The 27,154-nt window shown below is 44.9% G+C and overlaps 1 protein-coding gene across 2 annotated transcripts in view; it reads right to left on the bottom strand.

Annotated features, from left to right (window-relative positions):
- Positions 1–27,154, bottom strand: part of PCNX2 (pecanex 2) — a 289,788-nt gene that overhangs the window by 27,669 nt on the left and 234,965 nt on the right. For both annotated transcript variants that reach the window (XM_038533888.1, XM_038533889.1), the window contains 2 exons: positions 24,182–24,397; positions 6,095–6,348 (listed from right to left, as the gene is read on the bottom strand). In XM_038533888.1, the coding sequence (XP_038389816.1) occupies positions 6,095–6,348; positions 24,182–24,397 (470 nt within the window). The remainder of the gene's footprint in view (positions 1–6,094; positions 6,349–24,181; positions 24,398–27,154) is intronic.

The raw sequence follows: 27,154 nt of genomic DNA, 5'->3' as shown, positions 1-27,154 counted from the left end.
ACTTGGGACATTCTAAAATGTCCTCTCCTAAGGGTCTCCACAGGGATGAGGGAAGTGAGAACAGAATGCTAACAGAATGTACCAGAACAGAAGTTCCGTGGTGAGGAAGAATGACAGCCAGCCCAATCCTTTCTGAGAGACACACACAAAAACGCCCATGGGTTACTGCAGGCTTCTGTGGATGCCAAGTGTGCTGACGCAGCCAAAAGACACTGGGGCAGACCCTCTCCCAGGACCCCAGCCCAGGAATGTTTAATGAACAAAAACTACAAAGTCCTTATGGAAAGAACTTACGATGTAGAATTGTTGAAACACATGCACACACATTCCCAGGTGCCCAGACAGTGGACATCTGCGATGCCTTCAAAAATAACCCGTGTTTTCCCCTCCATCAGACACGCCACTGAGGAATCCCAACTGGCGAAAATACCACCCTCAGGCTTTCTTACTCTGAGTCACAGCTTTATTGAAAGCCATCTCGTAGTCTGTGAAAGAATTCATCCTTCACAAAGGCGAGCTCCTGGCCCGGAGGGGTCCGCAGATAGCCGAGAGCTGCCACGCGGAGCAGCAGCAGGTGCCAGAGGACCAGCACCGGGAGTGCGCAGGGCTCGGCCCGGGGCATCTCCCCGGGAATCACCAGGGGCCGGCCTGATGCTGGGGGTAGGGATGCACGCTCTCGTGCCCTCAAGCCTTAATCCATGGCCTTTCTGAGTAAACACACATCCCTCCCAAGGGAGCAGACCGACAGGAACGCAAAGGGCTGGGCCCGGCCAGGGCTTAGGTGGCTGGCACCCAGGACCCGTGTGGGCCAAGACACCTTTCCAGACGGCCTCCTCCCTCCCTCCTGCCCTTCCCCCCCTTGGGCTGGGACGTGAAATCTGGAGCACCAAGGGCGGAGGTTGCCGAGGAGCGTCTGGTTTCGGGTTATCTGAGGAGTCCGCGCCGGTGAGCGCACGGACACACAGGTCCCTGCCGGGGGCCAAGCAAAGGCGAGCGTCTGGCCTGGCTGTTCTCGGCTGTTCTCCACTGCTGGGACCGCGGCAGCCCGGCCTCTGGGAAGGCGCACCTGTGGCTCTGCCGTGGGGCCTTCCTTCCTTGGGGCATAGTCTCTATTGGGCTTCACAGCCCACCTGACCCCCAAGCGGGGGAGCAGGTTAGATGACATCCACGGCTCACGAGCTCTCATTTCTGCCCTGCTGCGCCCAGGACAGCCACACTTGCCCCCAGAAGTACCTTCAGTGTGAGGAGGAAGAGGCCGCCAGAAGCTGAGAGTGACAGGTGTGAAGGACAGAGGCGTCAGGGAAGTCCTACTGCCCTGCATTATTTTGAGGTTTAAAAAGGAGAGAATGCATGTGAAGAACTCAGCACAAGGCCTGGCATGTAGCAGCCCGGGTGAGGTCTGGAGCAGGTGTGAGGCACGGATGACAGGAGGCCAGGAGACAGCAATCTGATGTTCAGAAACATCAATTCTGAACCTGGAGGGTTCAGAGAATAGTCTACCTGCTGGCAGGGTGATCTAAAGCTCCTGGGAGGGTCGCCTGGGTGGCTCAGCGGCTGGGCGCCTGCCTTCGGCTCCAGTTGTGATCCCAGGGTCCAGGATCGGGTCCCACATGGGGCTCCCCGCATGGAGCCTGCTTCTCCCTCTGCCTGTGTCTCTGCCCCTCTCTCTCAGTCTGTGTCTCAAATAAATAAATAAATAAATAAATAAATAAATAAATAAATCTATCTATCTTAAAAAAGAAAAAAGTAACGCTCCTAGGAGGTAGGCCACATAAGCAGTTGACCCTAAGTTACAAGCAGAAGTGGATCTGTGACACTGGCCAGAGGCATGGCATCTCCACTGACCGTCACAAAGGCCACAAAGAAACAGGGCCCATGTGAACATCTGGCTCTAGCAAACATCTGGTCTAGTTTTTCCCACTGTGTCCTAATTGCGTGTACCAGATAGGAACAACAAACAAAAGCTCCAAGGACGTTTACCTTTTCGTTCATTTCTAGGGAGGAATGAAAATAAGCCTCTGGACCAATGAAGTCAGAATAGTTAACGAGGACTTTGAATTCCAGAGGTTAAAATGTCCTCCCCAAGGTCTGGCAAAACCTGGCAGCGTCGGCTCCCAAGCACACCCCCCAGCTGGACTCCTGTTCACAGCCCTGCGTGAGCATGAGGGGAACCCGCTCCTCTGGCCCCCAGAACACACCCACACCCAGTCATCTCCCATTTCTACTTGACTTAGGCAGAAATTCTGTCAAAAGAGACGGAGTCAGTGAACAGTGTGAAATCCTTTAGAATCTGTCAGGATGCAATGGGTACAACACTAAGTAAAACTGCTAAGTAAGGATGGGGCCAGTGAATTGATGACATGGAATCTGATCCATGTTGAAAGCAAGACCTCTTCTGAATTAATTCACCGTATCTGGCTCCTCCAGCAGGGATGCTCCTGGTTCCTCATTTCAATTGTAGATCAGCATCTTCTATCAGACAGCACATTCTAGAAAGGGGCCCTGGCAGGCAGCCCCACATGCCCGGGCTTCCCACTCCCCGTTCTGCAAAGCCAGTGATAAGCACCTCTCCTTTACAAAAGCCTTGGACAGGAACAATGGCAGAAGGGAAGCCAGGCCCTCGCCGAAAGCTGATGTCTTCTTGACTGCTCAGAGGGTTTGGAATAGTAATAAATGGAGGGGAGGTGGAGGAGGCACCAGGGAAAACCTCCAGTCATCAGGAAGGAAATGATTTCAAATATATTCATAGAGGGTGGCGGAACTGACCCAGTTTATTAGGAGATAAAAAAAAATCCTTTTGTGTAACAGAATTATTCCAAGCTTTTCTTCCTTTTTGATTTGCCTGCCCAATAAAAATCATAATAGTAATGATCAAAAGAATGAAACCGAACTCTTGAAACTTGAAGCAATTCAGCACTACAGAGGTGATTTTGTTCACCAAGTAACCAAGGCCAAAGAAGAAAACGCTCATTCGTTTTTACCCGAGAATGTTGCTTCTCCTGTTCTAAGAACCGCTTGGCACTCCTGAAATTTTCTTTAACTAACTCCATGTGGGAATGCGTGCAAGTTCTGGGCTACCCCTCACCAAAGGGTGGGCAAGCCCTGAGTGTGATATTTAGAGAAAGCGGGTGTGAACACTCCCATGGGTGCTGATGTGAATTAACCGGGAGGTGCCATAAGGCCCCATCTGCCCCCAGATCTCAGCTGCTCCTGAGCACTGCTTTGGAATTGAAGAGAATTCTGTTTCTATTGAGCACAAATATGCATGTAGTCGCTCCCAAGACTCACTGTATATTAAATCACTTAGGAAACTAATTTAAAAATACAGGTGCTAGGGTCCCTCTCCTGCCCCATGGAATCAGAATTTCTGGGTGGGACATGCAAACCTATAATTAGCTGGCTTATTCAGGGAGTCTGATGCCATGGGGCTGCCCCCAGCTGGTGAGAAGAGTCCCACCAGGTAATGACCCATTGCACTTTGAGCCTCTCTACCCCACCTGAACTCTCATGTTGGCATCACTCGCCCTTTTTCTTGGAAAACAGAGTTAAAGTTTGTTCTCTCACAAACTAAATATTCCTGGCAAGTTCTGGGGGCAGGGGGTCCTTCAGCCTCTACCATTTACACAGTATCCTGGCCTTGTATATCAGATTGCAAATGGTCATTTTAGAAAACATACCGAGGATCAGGAGGCATGTTCCTTGGAGTGACGAGAGGAGGAACATGAATACGATTCACTTATTAGTTCAAGGGAGGGAAGTATCAAAAAGCAGATCCCAGGTAGTGCCCCCAAGGCCTCTGGAAAAGCCAAGATAATACACACAGAAAAGGTATCTCATCCCTTCTCTCTCTCTTCTGTCTCACTCATGGTGACTTCTTGGCTCTATCACGTGAGGTCGCTTTGGCCCACATGTCTGGCTGGCTCCTGATTCACAGAGATGTGGCTCGGTACTGAACCCCATTCTCAACATGAATGCCTACAGCAGGTCATTCAGACTCTCCCCTCCACCTGAATCTTGTCCGCCCAGACTGCATGGCCGGGACCCATTCATCACCTCTGCTCATGCAATCCAATAAAATGCATTGGGCACTTCCGTACTCAAGTCATCACACTGAACTCTGGGGACCCAAAAAGGAGCCAGGTGTGTGCAGCTCCTATGCTTAGGGAGTTGCTGGAAGGTGAGTAGAAAAGATCTCAGAGCAAGGCCAGGTGAATGTCGGCACGGGCCACAGGGCAGCTTGTGAGCAGGTGGAAAGTGAGGAGAGAAGAGCAGGAAGAGGGTTCCTGGCAGGGGAGGGGCGGGGAGTGCGGGAAATGTGTGTGCAAAGAGGAGGGGCAGCAGGGTGGAAACTCTACTGGAAACAACAATGGGTGTTCTAGATGGTTTCCATCTGTGTTCAAGTCTGCCCAGAATGCACTTTCCCCACCCCTCACACCTGGCATGGGACAGAGCAACCTTCTGGCACCTGGGATACAACAGGGATGCACTGTGGTCTTCCAGGAGCCTTCCTAGGGGACCATCGTGCAGGCCCCTGCTCTTCATCTCCTGTGTCCTCTCTTCCATCAGCTTACATCTTGCAACATGAAGGTGGGGAAGCCCCTTTAAATGGTGGAGCTGGCAGCTGGAAGGCACCTAGCTAGGACTTTCTGCAACAGACCTACCACCCTAGTCTTCGTTTAGATGTAAGAGAAACACACTTCTCACATGAAGGTACCAGTTCTTTCACGACCCACTGCCAAATCCACTGCCAGTTGGAGCCAATACTGAGTTGGCCGAGGACTGACTGCGGGAAAAACTTCTTGTAGTCTAGTTAACAATGGCCCAGGGAACAAACCATGGAGTTATGAGGCAGGAGCTCACCACTCTCTGATTTGCTTTCCAAATCTTCCCCAGTGTATGTAGGGCGGGGCAAAACACCTACAGTTTTATATGAGGTATGGATGGAGACTTCTGTATCCTTTCAGCACGCATGAAGGTGGTGAGTACGAGCCACTAAATCTGTTTTCAATAGTCTTCACCGGAAAGGGGTTCACAATCATTTCTTGTTGCAACTGCCTTGGGATGTGGTAATTAAGAGTTATTTCACCTTCCAAGTTTTCACAATCTGTCTTCTGTTTCCTGTAAACTTTAGCAGTATCGATGCACACATGGGGCCCTTCTAAGGAGCTATTCCAAATTTCTAAAATCTTCCTTTTCAGTTGGTGGAAACTACCGAAGTTTCAGGCACCCATGTCATCTTTCTATTTTGTATTTCCTCATTTCTGCTGGACCCCCTCTCTCAGCCTCAGCTGGCAGGGAGTCTGGGATCTCAGGCAGATAAGCATCCTCACTGTTAGTGGCATTAAAATGCAGACCCTGTGAGGGCCGGGATCCAGGGCTCTCACCTATACAAAGTGCTCCCTCAGAACAGGAGCCAGCACAGACTTCCTCAGCCTGGGGCTGCTCCTACCCGTCCCTCCCCCTTTAGAAATTCCTTTGCCCTACTGGCCTCCACACTGTCGTTCAAAGCTCACGTTAGTTAAGGAGACTTAACTCCAAACCAGCACATTTTCCGAGGTTGAATACAGGTTGGGCAGACCTGGATACTGAACAATGGGAAAAATATGTTATTAGTCCCCACACGAATGAGGAAGAAAGGCTGTCATAACTAATCCTAATCGGGATATTTTTGAGTTTTCATTTAAAGCTTAAAAAATAACTTGGGTTCTAAAGTAGCATCTAAATGGCAGAGCATCTAAATCAATACTTCTGACAGGTAAACACGGAGGCCTGGTGATATTTTCAAGACGTTGCAATTTATCATCACCATCCCCACCATGGCTCTGCAGTGTTAGAAGTGAAGAAACAGATCTGGGTAAGAAAAGGAACTGCCAATTAGTGCCCAGGTTTAGAATGTGACTCAAGGCATGAACTCCAGGCTAAACCAAAGCCCTTGAGGATTTTTCACAAAACCAGTGGTTCCCAAACTTAGCTGGGTCTCAGATTCAGGAGATAAGGAGAAGAATCTAGCTTTCTGCAAAGCTTTTCAGGAGCCCCTTGAGCCAGCCCAAAACGATTACTCAGACAAGTGTCTGGGGCCCCAGAGCAGTGATACCTTGATGTAGTATCGGATGAGGATCCTTCGGAGGTCGAACACCTGCAGCATGGTGGCTGCATTGTTGTCTATGATGCTGTAGCCCTCCAGGATGTACTGTGTTCGTGTGATCTCCCAGGTGAGCCAGCGGAGGTGAAATGCGGCGTTGCAGGACAACAGGTGGGGCAAGTGACCTGGTTTGCAGCAACAACAGCCTCTGTCCTCCTCATCACCTTCCATGATGGCCTCAACCTCTCTCTGTTGGCAGTAGGTTCCTGGCAAAGTGCAAACACAATGGAAGTTATACAAGGAGTCATTGGGTAACCTCTGCTCCGAATGGATTTTCCCCTTGCCTTCATTAGAGAGGAAGAGGCTGAAGAGAGTCTAGGAATCGGGAGAATTGTTTAATTCTTTAACTCCCACAAAGGTCACAATGCTCATCATCATTAATTCTTTTCTTCACTAGTATTCATTCTGACTATCATCTCTTCCCCATTGTGTGCGTGTGTGTGTGTGTGTGTGTGTGTGTGTGTGTGTTAGAGAAGACAGACTTTCACGATGCTCATGGACCCCAATGGTTGAATGTGGGATGGTTATACCCTTGAGTTCCCTTTTGTAGAAACCTGCAGGTCCCAGCTGAGCAGATAGGAGGCTAAGGAAAGGTGGCAGGTGGAGATGTCTGAGGCTAAGTAGGTACATGCTGAAGTGTTTTCAAGAAGGGAAGCTCTCTGCTTCTTTCCCTGGAAGAGCTCCATTGCCAAACTATAAGGGCACACCATGTGTGCCGCCCTGCCTCACATGCCACCTCACCTCGTGTGACTAGAGCAGGATGTTGGGGGCCTGAGTACACTTCCAAAGGAGTTCATTCCACAAATAGGATAAGATTATGGGTGTCAACCATTTTTAAAAATGAGACAGAATATCTTCTTTAACATCTTTGTCAATGATTTGAAGGGAGACATACACAGTATGCCAATGACACGAGTTACTGGCATCACCCTGAATGCAGAGTTGTGACCTAAAATTATCTCAGCAGACAGGATGGTGGATTGGATATACTGAAATTTAATAGGAATAGATAGAATATCCTGCATCTGGTTTCAAAAAACCAGCCACACAGTTTGTGAATATATAGTAGCATATTTCACAAATACTTCAGTCGTGTCATTGATTGTATGTATGAACCAGAAGTAGGAAAAGGGAAAGATCCTACTTGGGATGGGTTGGGGAACCCTTGGATGTTTTTAGCTCAGGAGAAGTGTGTTCTGATTTATTTTGGAGGAGATCATGCTGGCTGCTGTCCAGAGAATGGACTGTAGAGGAGGCAGGGGTGGGAGCCAGGACATTGGTTATGAGGCTATTAGTTAACACAGATGAGACAGCAGTGATTTGGACAAAGGCCATTGGGGGAGGTACAGAGAAGTGATTAGATTCTGGATCTCTCTAAAGGTGGTCTGATAGGATTTGCAAACCAATTTGGGTATGAGATGTTGAAAAGATGCATGAAGAATGGTGCGAAATATGCTGATCTGAGCAAGGCGAAAAGTGAAATTACCATTCAGAGAAAAGGGCAAGATTGCAAGGGGATCAGCCTCTGGGTGGGCAGATGGGAAGATCAGGAATTTTCTTTTGCATATGTGAGGTTTTAGCTGTTCCTGATTTTTTTTTTAATTTTTATTTATTTATGATAGTCAGAGAGAGAGAGAGGCAGAGACACAGGCAGAGGGAGAAGCAGGCTCCATGCACCGGGAGCCCGATGTGGGATTCGATCCGGGGTCTCCAGGATCGCGGCCTGGGCCAAAGGCAGGCGCCAAACCGCTGCGCTACCCAGGGATCCCTGTTCCTGATTAATCAAGATGGAGATGTCAAGCAGACAGTTGGATTAAGAAATCTGGAGTTCAGGAGAAAGGTTCTGCCAGAGATTCACAACATCTGAGAAAATTATCAGGATATCAGGGTTATTTAAAGTTATCTGGGGAGAGAGGACAGGTCTGAGATCTGAGCTCTGAGCATTGCATTCAGAGGCTGGAGATGTGAGGTGCTACCAACAAAATGATTGAATAGGAATAGAGGTGGCCCATGAGGTCCGAAGAAAACCAGAAAGTAGCAAAAGTCAAGTTTAAAAGAAAGTAAGAGTTTCACGGAAGAGGGAACATCAGCTATGTTAAATGATGCTTATAGGTCAACTTACATGAAGAATTAACTGTTAGATTTGACAATATGGAAGTGAAGGATAATCTTTGCTAGAGAGGTTTCAGTGCCATGATGGGTGGGGAAGGGAATGCCAGCTTGGAGTGAATTCAAGACCATGGGAGAGAAAGTAGCAGGGACAGTTAGTGTAGGCAGCCCTTCTGAGGAGTTTACAAATCTTTATGGCTTTATTATATTTTTACACATATATTAGAATGCTTGATACTGTCCCACAGATCACTGAGTTTCTGTTTATTTTCTTTAAACTTTTATTATTTGCATTAGTTTGAATAGTTTCTATTGCCTTGTCTTCAAGTTCACTGATCTTTTCTTCTACCCTCTAAATTTTTCACTTCAGATGTTGTATTTTATTCATTTTTAGAGTTTTTTTCCTATTGATAGTCTCCGTCGTTCATTCATCATGGTAATCTTTCCTCTGAATTCCTAAATATATTCATAACTGTTTGAAACTTCTTTTCTGTTATTTCCAACATCTTGGGGTGTGTTTCTATTTATTGTTTTCTTTTCCTGGTTATGGGATCCCTTTTTTTCTGCTTCTTTTAATATCTAGAAACTTTTGTTATACACTGGATATGGTTGATGCTATATAGTGTTGATAGTCTGGATTTTTTTGGTCTTTTTTTTTTTTTTTTTTTTTTTTTAGAAAGAGTTATGTTCTGTTAAGCAGTTTATTTGCACCTCAGCTTGTCAGCTTGGTCCTTTTGAAACTTGTTTTTAATCTTTGTTTCAGACCGTCTAGAGTAGATCTCTAGGGTGGTACTATCTCCAGTCCTAAAGTTTGGTCTTTCTGGGGTCTTGGCTGAATTCCTGGGACATTCAACAAGGTGTCTCCACTGGATGACCGGAATTTCTACGGCTTGCCACTGTAGAGCCCTCCATATTCTCTACTTAGCTCACACCTCCCCAGGTGCTAGTCTCTGTCAGGACTTGCTTCTAACATTCAATAGGTTAATATTCATCCAACCACAAGATGATCCTTGGACAGATTTTTGCAGTATCTTCTCTGTGAAATTCACTCCTATCTGATACTCTGACCCACAAAATCCAGCTATATTAGCAGTCCAGAACTCTGATTCTGCCTCCCTAGCTCAGCACTCTGTTGGAGTGTTGCCCCTCCCTTCCACTACATACAAGAAAGTGCCTGCAGAAAGAGAGCAAGAGTAATTATTATGGAGCTTAGTTTGGGTGTCTCCTTTCTCTCAACCATGCACTGTCTGTTCGATATCTGAAAACAGTTGATTTATATTTTTCCCAGTATTAAAACTGTTTCTGGCAGGAAGGATAGATAGTCCAGTACTTGTTACTCAGTCATGGCCAAAAGGGTAAGTCTCTATATCCTTTGATATGTCTTTTGAGACTTAATTCAAACATGAAAATTGTCCCTACATCCATTTCCACACCTTTCATTTTTTCCAAGATCTCATATCATTATTCACAATGTCTGGTACTCAGTAGGTGCTAAAAACTAGCTGATGGGATGACTGAATGAATAAATGAAAGAAAGATTTTAATCCAGATCACTGCATGCACAGGCAACAGATACCCTACTGAGAAAATGCACAGCAGATTATGTTATGTATGTGGCAGATAAAGAAAGTCAATGTTGGTACTAAACTACTCTGTAATACACATGAGATGGTCATTTGTTCTATAGAATGGAAATGGAAAATCACAATCTTCAAATAATAATGTACATACAGAACTGTTAGGATAGTAGTCAATGAAATTGGAGTTGATCAGAAAGGGGAAAGCAAGCAGGTTGTGTAACATAAAGTATAACAGTGAAAGGCTGATCCCAGATCTTGCTATTCCATTTGTCTTTCGAAACCCAAGACTTTACTGCTTTGGGTTTTAGCTGAAAGCACTCTTTTAAACATTTCAAGGGTCTCTTAGCTCATTCTGCAAAATAAAACTGGTACAGATGTATAGAAATACAACATGAGCTCTAAGCAGTGAGTAATTCCGGCGGCACACTCTGGGGCTTCCAGAGTGAGTAATGACCACAGTGTCCTAACCAATCCACCCACTGGGACCCTAGTACTGCAGGCACTAGACCCCGCAGGTTGGGGAGATGTCTCATCCCTCCAAATGGCACACTGACAACACTGGTTTTTATAATTCAGCACGAAACTCTCTTTCAATGAAGAAGTGAGACCGTTTTTAGACTACTCAAGGAAGAAGCAGAAAGGATGAATTTTCACCTCAAATAGATTAGCAAACCTAGTTAAATGGAATGTCTCAAAAATCTGCATTTCTTTACAAATTCTCTCTCCATACTTCTCCGTCCAGGCCTGGCATTTATCATGTTGGGCTGAATGTCAGGGTGGTTCCCCCATCCCCTTACATCAAACAAACTGGAAGGGATGTGTGTGTGTGTGTGTCTGTGTGTCTGTGTGTGTGCGCACGCATATGCGCACACTGTCGCACACGATACAATGCAGAGTTTAGATTTCCATCACGTGAATGAGATAAGTAAAACCAAACACTATCAGGAGCCTAGGTATGTTTCTACATTGACGAAAGGCCAGTTGAGGACACAGTGTGTAATGAAGGACTGCCACTTGACAGAGACATCATAACTGCCGAGGGTTTTTAACAAACACTTTAAGTAGGTCTCAGCACCTCCTCTATGGAACAAAAGATGCAGAGTCAGGATCATATTGTAAAAGAATATGAAAATAAAAACCCAGTCATTTCTATACATGCACTAATTTGCTGCTCAAATGCAAATCAAGGCCATAGTCTTCTCAGAGAGGCTCAGGGAGTTTAGAGCACATTCCCTCCCAAGGGAACATTGAAGGTCAACCGCCCCCACACTGTGACCTCTTGCACCATTGGTGTCAATGAATGACAAGTTGGCTGGCTGCTTCTGTCTGGTGTTTCCATTGAAACTAACTCTTGGCATCTTTTATGTTGGGGTGTTCTCATGGTCTAAGTCAGTGGGACATAGGAAGGCATTCAAGAAGTAATTCTTAAATTATTTTGAGAGTGTCTTAGGGTCTTAGTTCTGATAGCTGAGAAAGCCTAATTAAAGGAAATTAATTTTTTTGAACTGAAAATATATCTGTTCGATCCCAGATGTCGTGCCACATAGGATATGTATCAATTTCCCGAGTGTGGCATATGGCAGCCACTGCTGCTGCACCTGGCTGCCCTCCTAACAACTGACCCTTTCTTCCTCCCTTTGCTGGTTCCCCAACGAGCAAGCACTGCTCCCCGTTAAATGCTCTTTGCTGGATCTACCAGTGACAGGCCAGGCCTGGCTTATTTATTCACACTTAATCCCAAAAGGAATGAAGTCATTTTAAAAAGGCATACATGGCACAATGGCAAATAACAAAATTTAAGTATAAAAATGGGGACAAGGAAAAAAATATGATGAAGCCATAATAATGTCAAGAGACGCTAACTGCATTCTGTGATATCCTATATATTTACTAAAGGTGGGCCACAGATGGCACTGGGGCTTTCCAGAAGCCAATGCATAAAGAAAACTTAAGTAGTTTCTTGTTGTCCTTAAGATAACAGCAAAATAATTGCCTGCAAGGATCACAGCTATTTCTGGCAAAGACACCAGAAGGATAATGCTCCCAGGACCCTAATAAAAGGAATATTGTACAATATGGTGAACATCATCCTTAACAGCATTGCCCAGAGAATATGAACACAAGCTTCAGCAAGCTGCTCTAATCTAGCCAAAGTGCCATAAAGTAAAAGCATGTCTAGGGGTGGCCCAAACAATTCAGTCTTGAGTATGTGGGTCTTGTATCTCCCAAGGGCAGATTTTAGAGACTCTTGAGGGCAGGAGAACTTCATCCTTTTGAGGAAATCCTCGCTATGGATTATTTACTCTCCACCTAATGCTGACAATTATTGTGCACTGAGGGGCAGTGGATTTTAATATGTTCTCCCTGACAAGCCCAGGAAGGCAGATATTCTGTGTGGCTGGTGAGTGCAGGCGTCCCGCTTTCCTGGTCAGCCAGGCTGGAGGTAGAGCTGACATTCTACCAATTGTCTTTGGTAGTGCCAGAGAGAACGGCTGCCTGACAGAAGGTCCGGTAACCAAAACTTAACCCAAAGTGTCCCCTGCTGCATCACAACCGAATGGGGAGTACCATCTGGGCTGAGAAGCCCTGGGGCCAGAAGAAAGGGGGCTCTGGGCAGCCCCACTGGAGTGGAGACCTGACTCCTGATGGAGGCACTTGAACTTAATTTAAAAAAAAAATTTTTTTTTATTGGAGTTCAATTTGCCAACATATAGCATAACACCCAGTGCTCATCCCATCAAGTGCCCCCCTCAGTGCCTGTCACCCAGTCACCCCCACTCCCCGCCCACCTCCCTTTGCACTGCCCCTTGTTCATTTCTCAGAGTTAGGAGTCTCTCATTGAAACTTAATTTTGTAGTAAACAGGCACATAGTGGGGATTTTTGAATCTCAAGGAAAAACAAGTAAAGTTGCAGTTAGGAAGTATTCCCCGGCAGCTTTGGGGGAGCAAAGAGACCGGTGAGGGGGACATCAGCCCCCACAGTCCCACTGCAGGTGAAAAGTGATAATGGGGACTTCAAAGAGACACATTATAAATGGTCCCCTGCAGCAGAAAGCTTCATTGAAAGAAAATGTCAGCTTGCTTTACAACCTTCCAGGGAGAACATGCAAGATGAAGTCTAAATGCATGACATACTGGAAAGATTGGGCCTCTTGACCCTCCCATGTTCCTCCTCATCTGACATGAGTACTTTGAGAAACACTGCTCAGGGGTCCCAAAGACTATCTGGATTCCACGGAAAATCCCTCGTATCACCATTACTACGTTTAGTGTTCTCCAGTAATAACAGTTTATTTTTTTATCTTTATTTTTTTTAAAGAGTTTATTTATTTATTCATGAGAGACAGAGAGGCAGAGACACAGGCAGAGGGAGAAGCAGGCTGCATGCAGGTAGCTTGATGGGTGACTCCATCCCAGGACCCCGGGGTCATGACCTGAGCCAAAAGCAGACGCTCAACCACTGAGCTACCCAGGCGTCCCCAGTAATAACAGTTTAAAATAACTTCACTGGACATTTATTTGAGCTGAGTTTCTGAATGATCACTGCCTTCATCACCCCAGCATGCCAGACACTGGGCTGGTGTTTTCCATGTGCTGAGCAATGAGGCCAGCAGGGAACGGCAGAAGAGAAGCAGTCCCTGGCCACGGAGTGGACTACAGTTAGGCACAGATCGGATTTTAGCCATTGCTTTTCAAGCTACAGGGCAGACTTAGAGACACACATTTTGGGATGTGTGTGGATTTTATAAATCATATTCCCTTTTGAGGTCACAGTTAAGCTTGTTCCTAAGTTGTCCAGGGCCACAAAAGGAGAAGGCCACCAGATATGGCCAAAGCTACACTCAAAGCAGATCACTTGCACGAACGTTTGGACCTCACACATGCACATTACATGTTGGAAACACAAGAGGTGTGAGACAGGGTTTGGCCCCAGCCAGCTCTCGTTGGGGAAACACCCCTCCACCATCCCAGTGCACTTCTCATCTCGTGCCACACATATAATGATAGACATGCTAACGAGAAGAACATCCATAACATTAAGGAAATCTAAACTAGCATTGCCTCTTGCCAACTGGTTATAGCAAGGGGCCATTATGTGACCAAAAGAAATAATATCAGAGAAGACTTTAAAGGTTTTTGATTTATTGTCATTTTCAGGGAAGTCACAGTGTGATTTCCCCCACACTCCCCCATTGCAAAACCTCTTCTACAGTTTCATAGTCACAGAGATGCTTTTCTCTGCCCCTCCTCTACCCCGTACTACTCTGGGACATAATCCTGGAACAGGAGCTTACAGGCATATATGCAGGTCACCTTTCCCCAGCTACTTGCCCTATCCCCACCTACCCCCAGCTACTCACTCCTATAGGTGCTAGACTTCACCAGATTTAATTTCTGGGAAGAAATAATTATTATAGCAAGAATATGTTTATACATAAAGCTGTCCTATGACTCATCCCATTTCCTGATGGCTAAACATCCATTTGATAATAGCCCCTCGAAATTAATCCAAATTGAAAGATGGAGAAAATGATTGCCAAGAATATGTGACACGACCAAGGTTACGGAGCAGAAGGAAATCCAGGAGTAGGACTGGTCTATTGAGACACTGAATAGTTTATTTCTTTATTATTTTACCGGATAATTTCTCCCCTAGTCCCAAATTCCAAGCCTTCATCAGCATTGGACAAGAGCATGAGGAGAATCTAGAAGTGTATTGGCCCAGTGTGCAGTAGGGGAAAAATATGTTAGAATAATTTATATCTGTTTGATTTTGTGGGCACAGCATAGCATATAACCATTTTATATTTCAAGGAGACTCAATTTGTATTAAGACATTTCCATATGAATTAAATTCTCTTATGTCCTGTTTGGCAAGCTGGATTTTAAACATGGTGAAATACCTTTCAGTTAAACAGCATTGTTTCTTCTCGGAGAATTTTTATTTCAAAACATCACCTATTTATGTAATTTTTATCAACTTGAAAAGTGATGTATCAGATAGCATCTCATTTTTTGCACACATTAACCTGCTTGTGCAGGTGTAATTTCTCCTTTTATAAATGAGGACACTGAGTCTCAAAAGCAACTTCTCTGGTAGAACAGTCTGGTCTTTTGAATTTAAAATCAGTATTTTCTCCTTTATCATACACTGTCTAATAAAGCTATACAAATCATAGGCAAAAGCCCTCTGAATTTACACCAGCCCATAGGAGAAAATGAAATGAACCAAGTCACTTTGTGTACACTGTACCTTATATTGGGTGGGTTTGAAACCATGAGGTATAAGAAACACTGAAATATATAATAATTATCTCTGTGAATAATATGTTTTTTCTCCTGCTCCTGCCCCACTCACAGATGAGAAAACCAAGGCACTCCGCCTTACACAGAAGAGTCAGATACTTTCTCATTCATATTTAATTCCAAGTTGTCTTATTTTACTTTTCTCCAACAAACTTATTTTTGAGTGTTGTTAAAATATGCAGACTCTGTTAATGTTCAACAGGAAAGCCTCCTTTTTTTCTCACAGACTGGCTATATCTAGACAAGCATGGCTTTGTCTCTCTCACTAACAAGTCACATAATTTGAAATGAAGAAGAATATGTGTTAAGGAATTCTAAATGGAGAACCTATTATTTTATGGGTAAAGGTTGGACCCAAGGGATTGAACAGATTACTCAAGCCGAGTAGGAACTAAAGACGCGCTAATGACCTGAATGTTGCCATAGAGAAGAAAGAATTCTAGTTTCAAGATTAGTGGGGTAGCTATGGCTCTCCATGGATTTGCCAGTTAGGAGAAAGGTTTGGGTTGGATGAACTTTAGATAAGATTAGTGACACAATTATTTTAAAAATGTCCCCACAGGCCAGTGATTATGGAGTGTTAGCCAGACTATGAGATGGCTGAGACCAATTCATGCAAACAGGCACATAAATCCTTTATTTGATAGGATTTTCCAGATCCACTGGTAATGTGTGTGGCTACACCCTGCCTTAGCTTCCCACATTCACTCTGCAAGAGCCTTTCAGATTTCACAGTTGTTAAGGCAGTTGATCATTCAAGAAACTGAGCTGCTAACAGTGGTGACGCCATCTTAATTTTTATGAGCACTTTCATGTAAAACTTTTATGTTTCAACAACCAGTGAGATTTAAAAATAATGGTTACTTATTCATTTCTTTCTCCTTCCTCCCTCCCTCCCTCCCTCCCTCCCTCCCTCCCTCCCTCCCTTCCTTCCTTCCTTCCTTCCTTCCTTCCTTCCTTCTTTCCCTCCTTCCCTCCCTCCCTCCCTCCCTCCCTTCCTTCCTTCCTTCCTTCCTTCCTTCCTTCCTTCCTTCCTTCCTTCCTTCCTTCCTTCCTTCCTTCCTTCCTTCTTTCCCTCCTTCCCTCCTTCCCCCTCCCTCCCTCCATCCTCTCCATTCCCTCCATGGCAGTGTGTTCTACTGCAAAGATCATGGACTTCAGGGACATCCACATCCAGGTGCTTACCCCTCCTCCACCACTGGGGCCTGGAGCAACTTACTGAATCTCATTTCCTCAACTTTTTTATGTCTCAAATAGGGATAATAACACCAGCTCACTTTATAGAGTTATAATACAAAATATTCTAGAATATTATGAGGACTAAAATTAAAGTGCTTAGAATGGTACCTGGCAAAGAACTGATGTTCAGGAAACCTTAGATGGTTTCTATTTTCTCCCTCAACCAATGTTCACTGGACTTCCCACATGAGCCCATCGACACATGGTAGGAAGGACATGAATAAGACAAAGAGTCTCCACCTTTGAGAGCCTCACAGTCTAAAAGAACTTGGTTTAATCAATATTTCACAGCATGCATGAATAAAGAACTGCATATATAAACTTTGCAAGAATACTGAAAATAAGCTTTGGTTTTTAAATTATTACTTATTATTTTATTATCAATTTTATTATTGACCACCCACCACATGTGGCCACATGTCTGACATCATGGTAACATTCTGATCCCAAAGATTCATGACCTATACATACAAGGACCTAAAAACAAACATCCAGACTTTGTTCTAAATAAGAGGACAAAGTAATCTATATTGGTTGCTTTGTTGTTTAACTACTGTATGAGCAAACACTGAAAGTATTTGATCCCATGGAAATGTATATACAAAACAAAATATATATAAATGCAGTATCATTCATCATAAAAAAGTACTGAGAAAAGATTAATTGACAGAAAATTGTAGTTAGGCAACTAATAGAAAAGGTAAATGTCCACATAACATCATGCATTTCTGTTACCGCTTTCCAAAATTCCACTTTATCAAATGACACTTTAATATTTCCTAAGGCCTCCCCTAAGAAGATTTCTGGAAAACTGATCTTGCTGTGACAAAAATGTAGCAGTCCTGTATTAATGAGGCTAATGAAAGCTGCATGCATAACTAAATTTCATCTCAGCAGCCCCAAAATTTCCATTTGCATGTGACTCAGCCTTAGATGATAGGATCCGCTTCATCACCCTTGAGAGAACACTGCTTTATGGTGGTTCATATCATTTGCCATGGGGAGCTCAGGACCCCCTGTAGCCTAATTTCCATAGTGCTGTATAAATCACATTTTCTGACCCAATCGCAACTACCACCCAGCCTCCACCCAGGTTACAAATCCTTGAGATCCTTTTGCTTTGCCCTCGGGAACTCATGGTCTATTCCTCAACTTCTCTGCATGTTCTCCTCTTCTCCTTGGTATCTTATTGGAGAGCTGGCTCTCCCTGTCTCCTTTGCAGCTCCCCCAAATGGGGCTCGTCATTTTCCCACAGTCCTCCAACCCCAAGGTCTGGGAGGATGGAAGACCTCCTCTTGCTTCCCAATGATGCTGTGAGGCCATTCTCTGTCTGTGCAACATCATTCTCCCTCATTGCCTCCTTCCAGGGCCCTTCCAGGGTCACTCCAAGTCCATGAAGATTCCGGCTCAGGGTCACTGTCACTCCCCAGCATACCTCTAGCCATCCGTCTTGAGATTTAAGGATCCACAGAGATGATCCTTCCAGCATCTTGGTCCCAGACTCCCATTCCTCTAATGATCTCATCTCCACTCAACTTCAACTGCTCATTTCCACGGCCATGACCCTAGGCTGTGATTACCCAACATTGTCTCCCCTTATGAATGTTCAAACCCCCTGCTCTCCAGCAATCACCTCCTATTTTTCCAGCTCATTCCCTCTAACATTGCAACGTCAACAATCCTGACACTTTTCTTGGATCTAGAAAGTCCTTCACCAGGTCCTATCCCCCTATTCTCATTCCCTCACCACCCCCTCTCTCCCTCAGCTTGCATTCTGTGGCCAGGCATTGCAGTCATCATCACACCCTTGCACACACTGTCAGTTCCCTTGTCCTTGTTTTACTTTATGGCATTCAATTGACTCAGTCTCTATCTTGATTAAGGCCAGCTCTATTGTTCTATACCTGCATCCATGAAGCTGAATGTGGCTTAGGGAAACCATGAGCAACATTAACACACCTTCCTTTAAAATCACAATCCCTAACCTCAAGTGGGCTCTTCATACTGGTCAAATATATTCCCCACCCCCACTCCATCCATTCTTCCCCCTCACACCCATCTCTTACCTGCATCTGGGCCATATGCTCGCTCTCCTCTCCTGCTACTGTAGATAAGCTACCATGGATTCCATCCTCTCAGCCCCTGGGATTCTATCACTTGCCATCACAGCAAGCCCTCCTCTTTCCTTTGCCTGAAATCCTGCCCTGCTTTACTGCTGTGATAGTGCTTCTGATGCCCAGTCCTTTCAGCAGCTGGTGTGCTAGTGCTCAGGAGAGCCGACCTTCCCTGTGTGGTGCTATATTAGCAAGAAGTCCACAGATGCTCAGCTTCCTTCTTGACACCAGCCATGGTCTCAAGACTGGGATGTCCACCAACAGCACCTACTCCCCGGGAGAGAACTGTACTTGGGCTCCAGCAGAGAGGAGGGTTTTGACTTTCCCCCAAGTGCATTATATGGTGGAAGTAGTTTATATTGCCTGACCTAATAGACTGTCAGAACTAGAAAGACACTAGGAATGTGGAAATCACACCAAGGCTCCAATGATGGAATCAAGAATCTGAAAGGCCAAGACACTTGTGATGCTCTGTTAAATATCTTAAATATCTTTTGGTTGCTGTTTCTTTGGCAACTAGAAAAATATGTGGAGCTTCTGAAAGGATGTGCAAGTGACTGAAGGCATTTTACCCCAGTTACTTAGCGTTTTGTAAACTAAATGAGCACCACAGTCCAAATCCAAACACACATCCAGAAGGCCTGAAAGGGAAGAAGAAGGGAAAATGGTCAGGTAGAAAGAGAAGTTCTGGTTAAGAGCCAGAGTCACGTGGGTTTGCCTAGTTCCAGCTCACTAGCCATGAGCCTGCAGAAAGTATTCCTCTCCTGGTGCCTTGCTTTCCCATTTGTTAATTCATTAAGTAGGATGAAGAGATGGGATTGTGGCTGTTCTAAGGGTAGGTGTCATCTTCAAAGGCCAGTGCCCTCTCCCTAGCTTGGAGTTCACACGCATCTCATAGAGCCTCCCTCCAGTGCCTTTTACTTTTGGCTCCTACTCTTGGTCCTTCCTCTCTTCAGACAATATTCTCAAGTTGCCTGGCTTCTCCTGTTTCCAACAGTGAGGTTCCTCATTCTTTTGTCTCTCCTCTGACAGAAATAGGTGAACCAATCAGCCCGGGTCACCTGGATGACTAAAGGAGAACAAAAATGGATTGAACAGATAATCAACTCTCCCTTTTCCATTTTTCTGTGTCATGATGGTTAAAAGGGACCTAAAATATAATAGATTCCATTTCTTTTGAGAGACCTTGAATCTGGTGCCCCTCACACTGCTGGCCTTCTAAAGTGCATTATCTGTTACCCTGACTTAGATGTAAAGTCAATGACTAGTCTGTCAGGTCTTGAATGATTTTCCAAAAGGCTCCCTGGTTAGGTAGATGCAAATAATACCCATAAACCCAAGAGCAGCAAAGGCACCAGAGTCCTGTTTCTTTACATTTAACAAGAATTTATTTCTATTTTAGCATGCATGAGCCAAAAGAAGTAGGATAGAAAAATGTGCCTTCCTTATTTGTATTCTTGACTTGAATTTGTTTCAATCATTCTCTATGGTATCAGCTAACAGAAAAATGATGTGCCATGGGCCCTAATTATTCTGGGGGACTATTCAGGATCTAAACCTCTATTGTATGTTTGGAAAATTACCTAGTATATGCCAGACTGGCTAACTGTTCACTAACTTTTTACTTTTACTTTTTCTCCTGAGTACTCAGCTAGACATTTCCCAGCTTCTCTTATAGTTATGTTACTTCTAAACAATAGCATATAAGAGCAAATAATGCATTCCAGGCTTAGGCCTATCCCCAAACAACCTTTCGGGCAATCTTCCACTCCCTGCCAGCTTGATGTTTAAGCTCAGAGTGACCTCAAAAGCAATGTGCTAGGGCAGAGGTTCTATTAGCCAGGACCCTTGATGGTGTGAAAGGGAACCATCCTCTATTCTATCACCTCCTCTCACTGATCAGATTCTATGTGAGTGCAAAATAAGCATCTGTTGTGTCAGCCACAGAGATGTGGGACTTAACTATGACAGCAGCTAGCATGACTTCAGCTGATGATGAGTCTTGGCAAGAGGGAGTGGTCATCCCTCCACCCAGAACTGAGAACTTAGACACTCTCTTTCCCAGCCTCCCTTGCATCTAGAGCATATGCATCTCAGCTTTATCCATGAGATGCACCCCAGACTTTGACTAATGAGCTAGTGTCACAAAGAAGCAGGTGCATGGGATATATTCTGTAAGGGAGATGGTGGTAGGGGCTCTTCATCCAGATTCAGGGGGTAGCAGGGGCAGCAGCAGCATCCAGTATCCAGGATCATGGTGTCGATAGAGTAAGGGCAGTGCCTGGGTCCCTCCACCAAGATGTGACTGCTTCATGGCATCAGTGCTGTGGTGTGATTTTAGACATTGACTTGACTTATAGCCACCAAGCCTGCTTTTCCAGCCTTCTCAGAAAGTCTGTTCCCTGTGCAATATCTTCCAATAAACCCTTCTCCTGGTTAAGTTAGCTAGAGTTGATTTCTGTTGCTTGCAACTAAAAACTCCTATTGATACAACTGCATCCTTTGCAGTGAGAAATAAACAGGTGATTCTCTTGCTCCTTGGCCACGGGAGGCTATCCAGAGTGCATTATTCATTTCCTGAGAGTCAATCTGTGCCGTGAGCAGCTCACTTTTTCACTGACGGCTTCAGTGTCCTTCAGAAATGAGAACCAGCACACCTGGATTCTAACTGCCCCAGGTCATACTGAAGTAGGTAAAATTAAACCAAAATAAAGCCTGCTATTTGGGAAAATAGGGAATTGGAGAGAATAGTGAAATACTGAGGGGATATCTTAGAAAAATATTCAAGGAGGAGAAAGAAAACAAAATCTTCCCTGGGAACACTGTAATATATAATACAAAAAGATATAAAAAGAAAGAGTCACTTTAGGTCAACTGAATTTCTCCAGCAACTAAAACATAACTTATGGTTTTGTCATGTTCTCTTAATAGGGCTGTTCTAGACTACAGTAGAACTAGGTCAAAGAAAATGTATTTTATGGGAGGAGTGGTATCGGGACAGGTTAACTGGCATTTTGTTCCCAAGACTTCATTATTAGGCTTAGGCTATTCTTACAGGCAGGTTACATTTCTACCGTGGTTGGCAGGAGGAAGAAAAACCACCTCAGGAGACCCTCCTGGGCAGTCTCACATAACACAACTGCCTCTATCTCATGCTCGAGCACACACATGTTGGTTCTGAAGCTCCTTCCAGATTTCACCTGTGGCAGCTTCCAGAGTCTAGTGTGTTGTTATGAGATTGGCTCCCAGTGACTCATGCAGTGCGACAGGGCCATTTTCTACCACACAAGTTGGAGCTGTCCTTGGGGATGGCTTTGGCCAATAGAACATGATGGGAGTGACATGGTGCCTATCCCCAAAGTAAGTTCCTTGAATTAGATTTTTAAAATTTGTAAGAATGCACAGAATCCATGCTTAAGCCACAGAACCCACTATTCCCCTCCCCCCAAAAATCTATTGTACAAACTTATATAGGAATGCTAATAAAAGTAATGGATATCCACAAAACTAATGCTTGGAACCAAAAAACTGGGTTAAAGAGTTAGGTAATTGTGCTAAAGATATAAAATAATGGTGATTTGTTCTCAGCTAAAAGGTATATTGTTAACCCTGTGAAGTTCTGGATGGCGAGGACCTGGCTCTTACTCATCTTTCCAGCGTTGTCTGGGACCCCTTTCTCCAAACCACATTCTGGCTACTCTGTGCCTCTTTATCATCATGTGCCTGCCTCTCCCCTCCAACTGTAGCCTCTCCTCTGCTGAGCTGACCCACAACCCCAGTCTGATCCCAGTGCCTCTTCTGGACCCCATGGCACCCCATGCATGGCACTGCCATGACCCTCATTGCTCAGTATGTGTCTCTTGTCAGGAAGGTTCCAAGCTTCTTTAAGTGGGGGCCTGCACTTTTGTATTCACAGCACATAGCTTGATAAGTGTCTTCTGAATGAATATAAGGCTCTTATGTTCAGTTCACTTAGATGGTTACTTGATTGGTTCACTTAGATGAATCAAGGGCATTTAAAAAATAAATATCCAAAATGGAGCCCTTGATTACATCCCAAACCCAAAAGTCCTGTTCTTCATCCAGGCTTCTTAGTCTCAGTAAACGCACCTCTGTCCACCCAGGCACTCAACCTGGAAAGTGGGGAGCATGCTGAGCCTCCTCTTTCCTGCACCCCCCAACACTGGGCCCGGCCCTTTCCATCTACAAGTCTCCCTGTGCCTCTCTGTCTCCACCTTCCTTTCCTGTTTGGGTGACTCTAAGACACTCCTATATTGCTTTTCTGTTTCTGCTTTTGCCCCCCGTGGACAGTCTCCACACAGCTACATGAACAATCTCTGAAAGCATGAATTAGGTCAGCTGTCCCATTTCCGGAACCCATACACAGCTCCCTGTTATGCACAGAATAACTGCAGCCCCTCACCCTGGCTAGGAGCCCCCACCTGCCGAGGCTCCCACCTCCTCCTGTGCATGGCACTGCCAGCATGCTGGTTAGCTCTGGTCACGTCAGCGCTCCCCCACAGCCACACAGCGCCCACCAGCCCCCAATCTGCAACATCCTTCTTCCTGCCTGCCTTTCCTGGCTGCCTGTCTGATGTAGCAGTGCTTCGGCCTTGCCTCTGCAGGGATCATGGTCACAGAAGCCTTATTTACATCCTTCATAGCGCTCTCCACCATTGTGATTAGTTTGCTCATTTGTTCATATGTTCGTTCTCCGCATCTCCCACTGAAGGTCAACATCACGAGGCTGAGAGTCTTTCAGGCCATGTGCTTATGGCACCTCCAGCATTAGAAGTTGGCCAGACACAGAGGAGGTATTAGAAAAACATGTATTGAATAAACGAAGACCATAGGAGAAGGGACCTGGAGCACATCTGTTATGCTAATCCTTGCAGGCTCCACCACTAGGTTCCAGCATCGGATTAATGGAAAAACCAGGGTCACGCTTTCAAGATTCAGGTCAACTCAGTAAATGCAAAGCAATAAGCATCCACAGAGTGCCCGCATATACATGATCTCATTTAAGTTACACTTTTTTTTTTTTTAAGATTTTATTTATTTATTCATGATAGTCACAGAGGAGAGAGAGAGAGAGGCAGAGACACAGGCAGAGGGAGAAGCAGGCTCCATGCACCGGGAGCCCGACGTGGGATTCGATGCCGGGTCTCCAGGATCGCGCCCTGGGCCAAAGGCAGGCGCCAAACCGCTGCGCCACCCAGGGATCCCTAAGTTACACTTTTTGAGGCCACTATTCTTCTTCCTCCTCTCATTCTACGGTGGAAGAGAAAACTCAGACCCTGAATGATTGCCCACTACAGACCTCAACACCCGAAACCCACAGAAGCAGGTTCTGTTCCAGGTCTGGCCTCCACATGGATCCCATGCATGTTCCACAACCTCCTGTCACTTCTGAGTTTTTCCCAGAAGGACTAAAACCAGAGCCCTGACTTTGCCGCTCCAAAGGTTTACACCTGATGATGCATTTCCCTTCACTACCCTCTCAGACAACTGGGATGTGCCTATATCAGAATACATAAATAAAGGCAGTTGTATGTAACCAGCTCCCTAATTCTCGGTCTATAGGACAGGCATTCAATTATTGCTCTTTCACAGCAACTTATTAAAGCTTTGCACGATAATTAAATGAGGCAACTGGCATCCAACACCTTCCACAATGAAGAGATTCTTACCTCGAAATTCCAGTCCTCGAAGCTGAAAAGTGACAAGACCATTTCCAATTTCAATCAGGTGAACAAAAGCATTGAGGTAGTCTGAGGCCAAAATAAAGCAATCGCCAGAGCTGTAGTTACCCCATCGACCAAGGACTAAGTCTCCACACAAGGACTCCTGCAGAGCCCTGGTCAGGTGCTCGTAGAAGATGGAATTAAGATTGTTGTCATCATTCCCTAAAGACAGAACAGGAAATACGCTCAGAGAGTACGCTCAGACCTAGGAAACAGTGAGTTGTCATTTTGATTAAGGGTAAATCAGGCTTTTTAGATACTTTGCTCATTTTTGTTGACTTTGTGAGACCCTCCTATTTTTTCCCTTTATTGTCTTTCCAGGGACAATATATATATAAGTGGATTAAATTATTGACTTACTGCAGATGACTTACAAATTCATAGTTCCAGCAGAGATCTCTTGTCTCAACACTAGACCTATATACTGACTTGTTTATTTAACATCTGTTCTTTTATGTCTCAAATGCTCCTCATTTTCAACATACCCACATCGGGTTCCCCCTTCCGTTGCCCATCTCAGCAAATGGTACCACCCCCCAGGGTAGCCATAAGCAGGGATCTCTGTTCCCCCTCCTTCACACGCCAGCCTCTCAACTTTGCTTTCTTCAAATACTCTTTTGCATCCTTCTCCATTTGCATTACCCCTACCTTATTCCAAGCTGCATTATTTCTCAAATGGACAGCCACACTAGTTATATGACTCACCTGTGTATGTTCACCGGGACCAGCTGCCTGATCCACTCCCCACACCACAGCCAGAATGAGCTTTTCAAATTGAGAAGCTGGATGTACTTCCTAAGACCTCTCAACCCCATTACTTCAAGCCTTTAGTGGTTTTTCAGTGCTCTAGGGATAGAGATGAGGCTTCTTCATACCACCTATAATGGGGTTCCCTATAATTTAGCATTCCCAGGTCTAAGCTGGGACAGTCACAGGTATAAGCTAGGAGCAAATCTGGGCTATATGGACATACAAGAAGCATGCAGGATCTGCTTCTTATTTCAGTCTCCGTCCTTACTTCCCACAAACTTCCTCCTCCTCCCTTATGCTCTGCATAGAACTTCTTTCAATGGAGAGACTCTCATGTCTTGCCCACCCTGGGCCTTTGTAGACACCGGTCTCTCTGCCCTGGTTGTTCTTTCATGCCTCTCTGGCTTCTTAACACTTATTATTCTTCAGACTTCATCTTCATGGCTACTTCAGAGAAGCCTCCACTGACCACTTCACTGGGCCAAATCCCCCATCACAGGATCTCAGCACCATGAGCCTCTGCTCTGAAGCATGTGTCACAGTTGGAATCTGACTTTTGGTTTTTATGTGTATATGGTTAATTGATTCACATTTGATTGATTCAATGCAGTGGAGAACGTAAAGTGAAGAAAATATGTAGTGAAGGTAATGGGATCCATGTCTGAATTTGCTTATTTCTGGGTCCTAACACTCACAGAAGTCCTACCATGCACAAGGGACTAGCTAAATATCTGTTGAATCATCGATAACACCATGGATCATACAGCCTCTTTAAGAGAATTTTTTAAAAATTTTTATTTATTTATGATAGTCACACAGGGAGAGAGAGAGAGAGAGAGGCAGAAACACAGGCAGAGGGAGAAGCAGGCTCCATGCACCGGGAGCCCGACGTGGGATTCGATCCTGGGTCTCCAGGATCGCGCCCTGGGCCAAAGGCAGGCGCCAAACCGCTGCGCCACCCAGGGATCCCAGAATTTTTTTTTTATTTTTAAAGATTTTATTTATTTATTCATGAGACACACACACACACACACACACACACACACACACACACAGAGGCACAGAGACACAGGCAGAGGGAGAAGCAGGCTCCATGCAGGGAGCCCGATGTGGGACTCGATCCCGGGTCCCCAGGATCACACCCTGGACTGAAGGCAGCGCTAAACCGCTGAGCCACCTGGGCTGCCCGAGAATTTTATTTTTAAGAGCACAACTGTCATGTAACTCCTGGGGCTTTTTGAAATCAAAATCATTGAGGATTAGAGACAATAGACAGCATCAATGCATATGTATATGCTACAATATAAACAATTACTGCTAGTCTTATATATCATATACAAATACATGTTTTATATATTATAATAACATAGATATTATATAGATGTCATTTGCTGCTTTGAAATTATATATACATATAATTCAGATTTATTGAGGGATAATCTGTGTAAGATAAAAATTCTTTTTTAGTGCGCAATTGACATTCACCAATTTTGTGGCATCCAGCAGTCTGTTCTGCTTCAGTGTTGAGCGGTATTCTGTAATATGCATGTACTAGAGCCTGTTTATCCATTCATCAATTGGAGGACATTTGGGTTGTTTCCAGTTTTAGTGATTAGGAGGAAATTCACCAAAAATATTCATGAGTGGAAGTTTATGTGAGTGTAAGTTTTTGTTTCTCTTGTGTAAAACCTGGGAATGGGCCTGCCATTCTGCAAAGCGGCTGTATCATATTTGCACCCTCGCCAGCCTCAATGATTGAGAGTTCAAATTGTTCTTCATCTTTGTTGAGACTTGGCATTGTCGGCAGTTGCGTGTTTGCTTATTTAATTTTAGCCATTCTAATTGGTGGATGATAACACCATGAAAGGAGTGAAGGAAGGATACAGGAGAGGAGAGGGAATGTTGGAGGGAGTGTGGAATTGGGGGTTCATGGTGTGTTTCCTTTAATCTCCTTTCCACTCCCTCTATCTGATCTCTCGTAATGAAGCACAGAAACGTTCTTTAGAGAGAAGACTGGATAAATGTGGAAATCCTCCTGCTGTGGTTTTGGGTCTTGTGGGTGAAGGAAGCGCCGGAAGGGTCTGGAAGAAACGTTTGCATTCTGTACTTTTATTTTAGGAGCCTCTTATGTTTAGGAGGAAAATTCTGGCTCTGGAAAGTCAGAGAAGC

Source organism: Canis lupus, chromosome 4 (genome assembly GCF_011100685.1).
Source record: "Canis lupus familiaris isolate Mischka breed German Shepherd chromosome 4, alternate assembly UU_Cfam_GSD_1.0, whole genome shotgun sequence".
In the NCBI taxonomy this organism is placed as follows: domain Eukaryota; kingdom Metazoa; phylum Chordata; class Mammalia; order Carnivora; family Canidae; genus Canis; species Canis lupus.
Note: the sequence above shows the minus strand (reverse complement) of the source record. Positions and strands in the feature narration are given on the sequence as shown.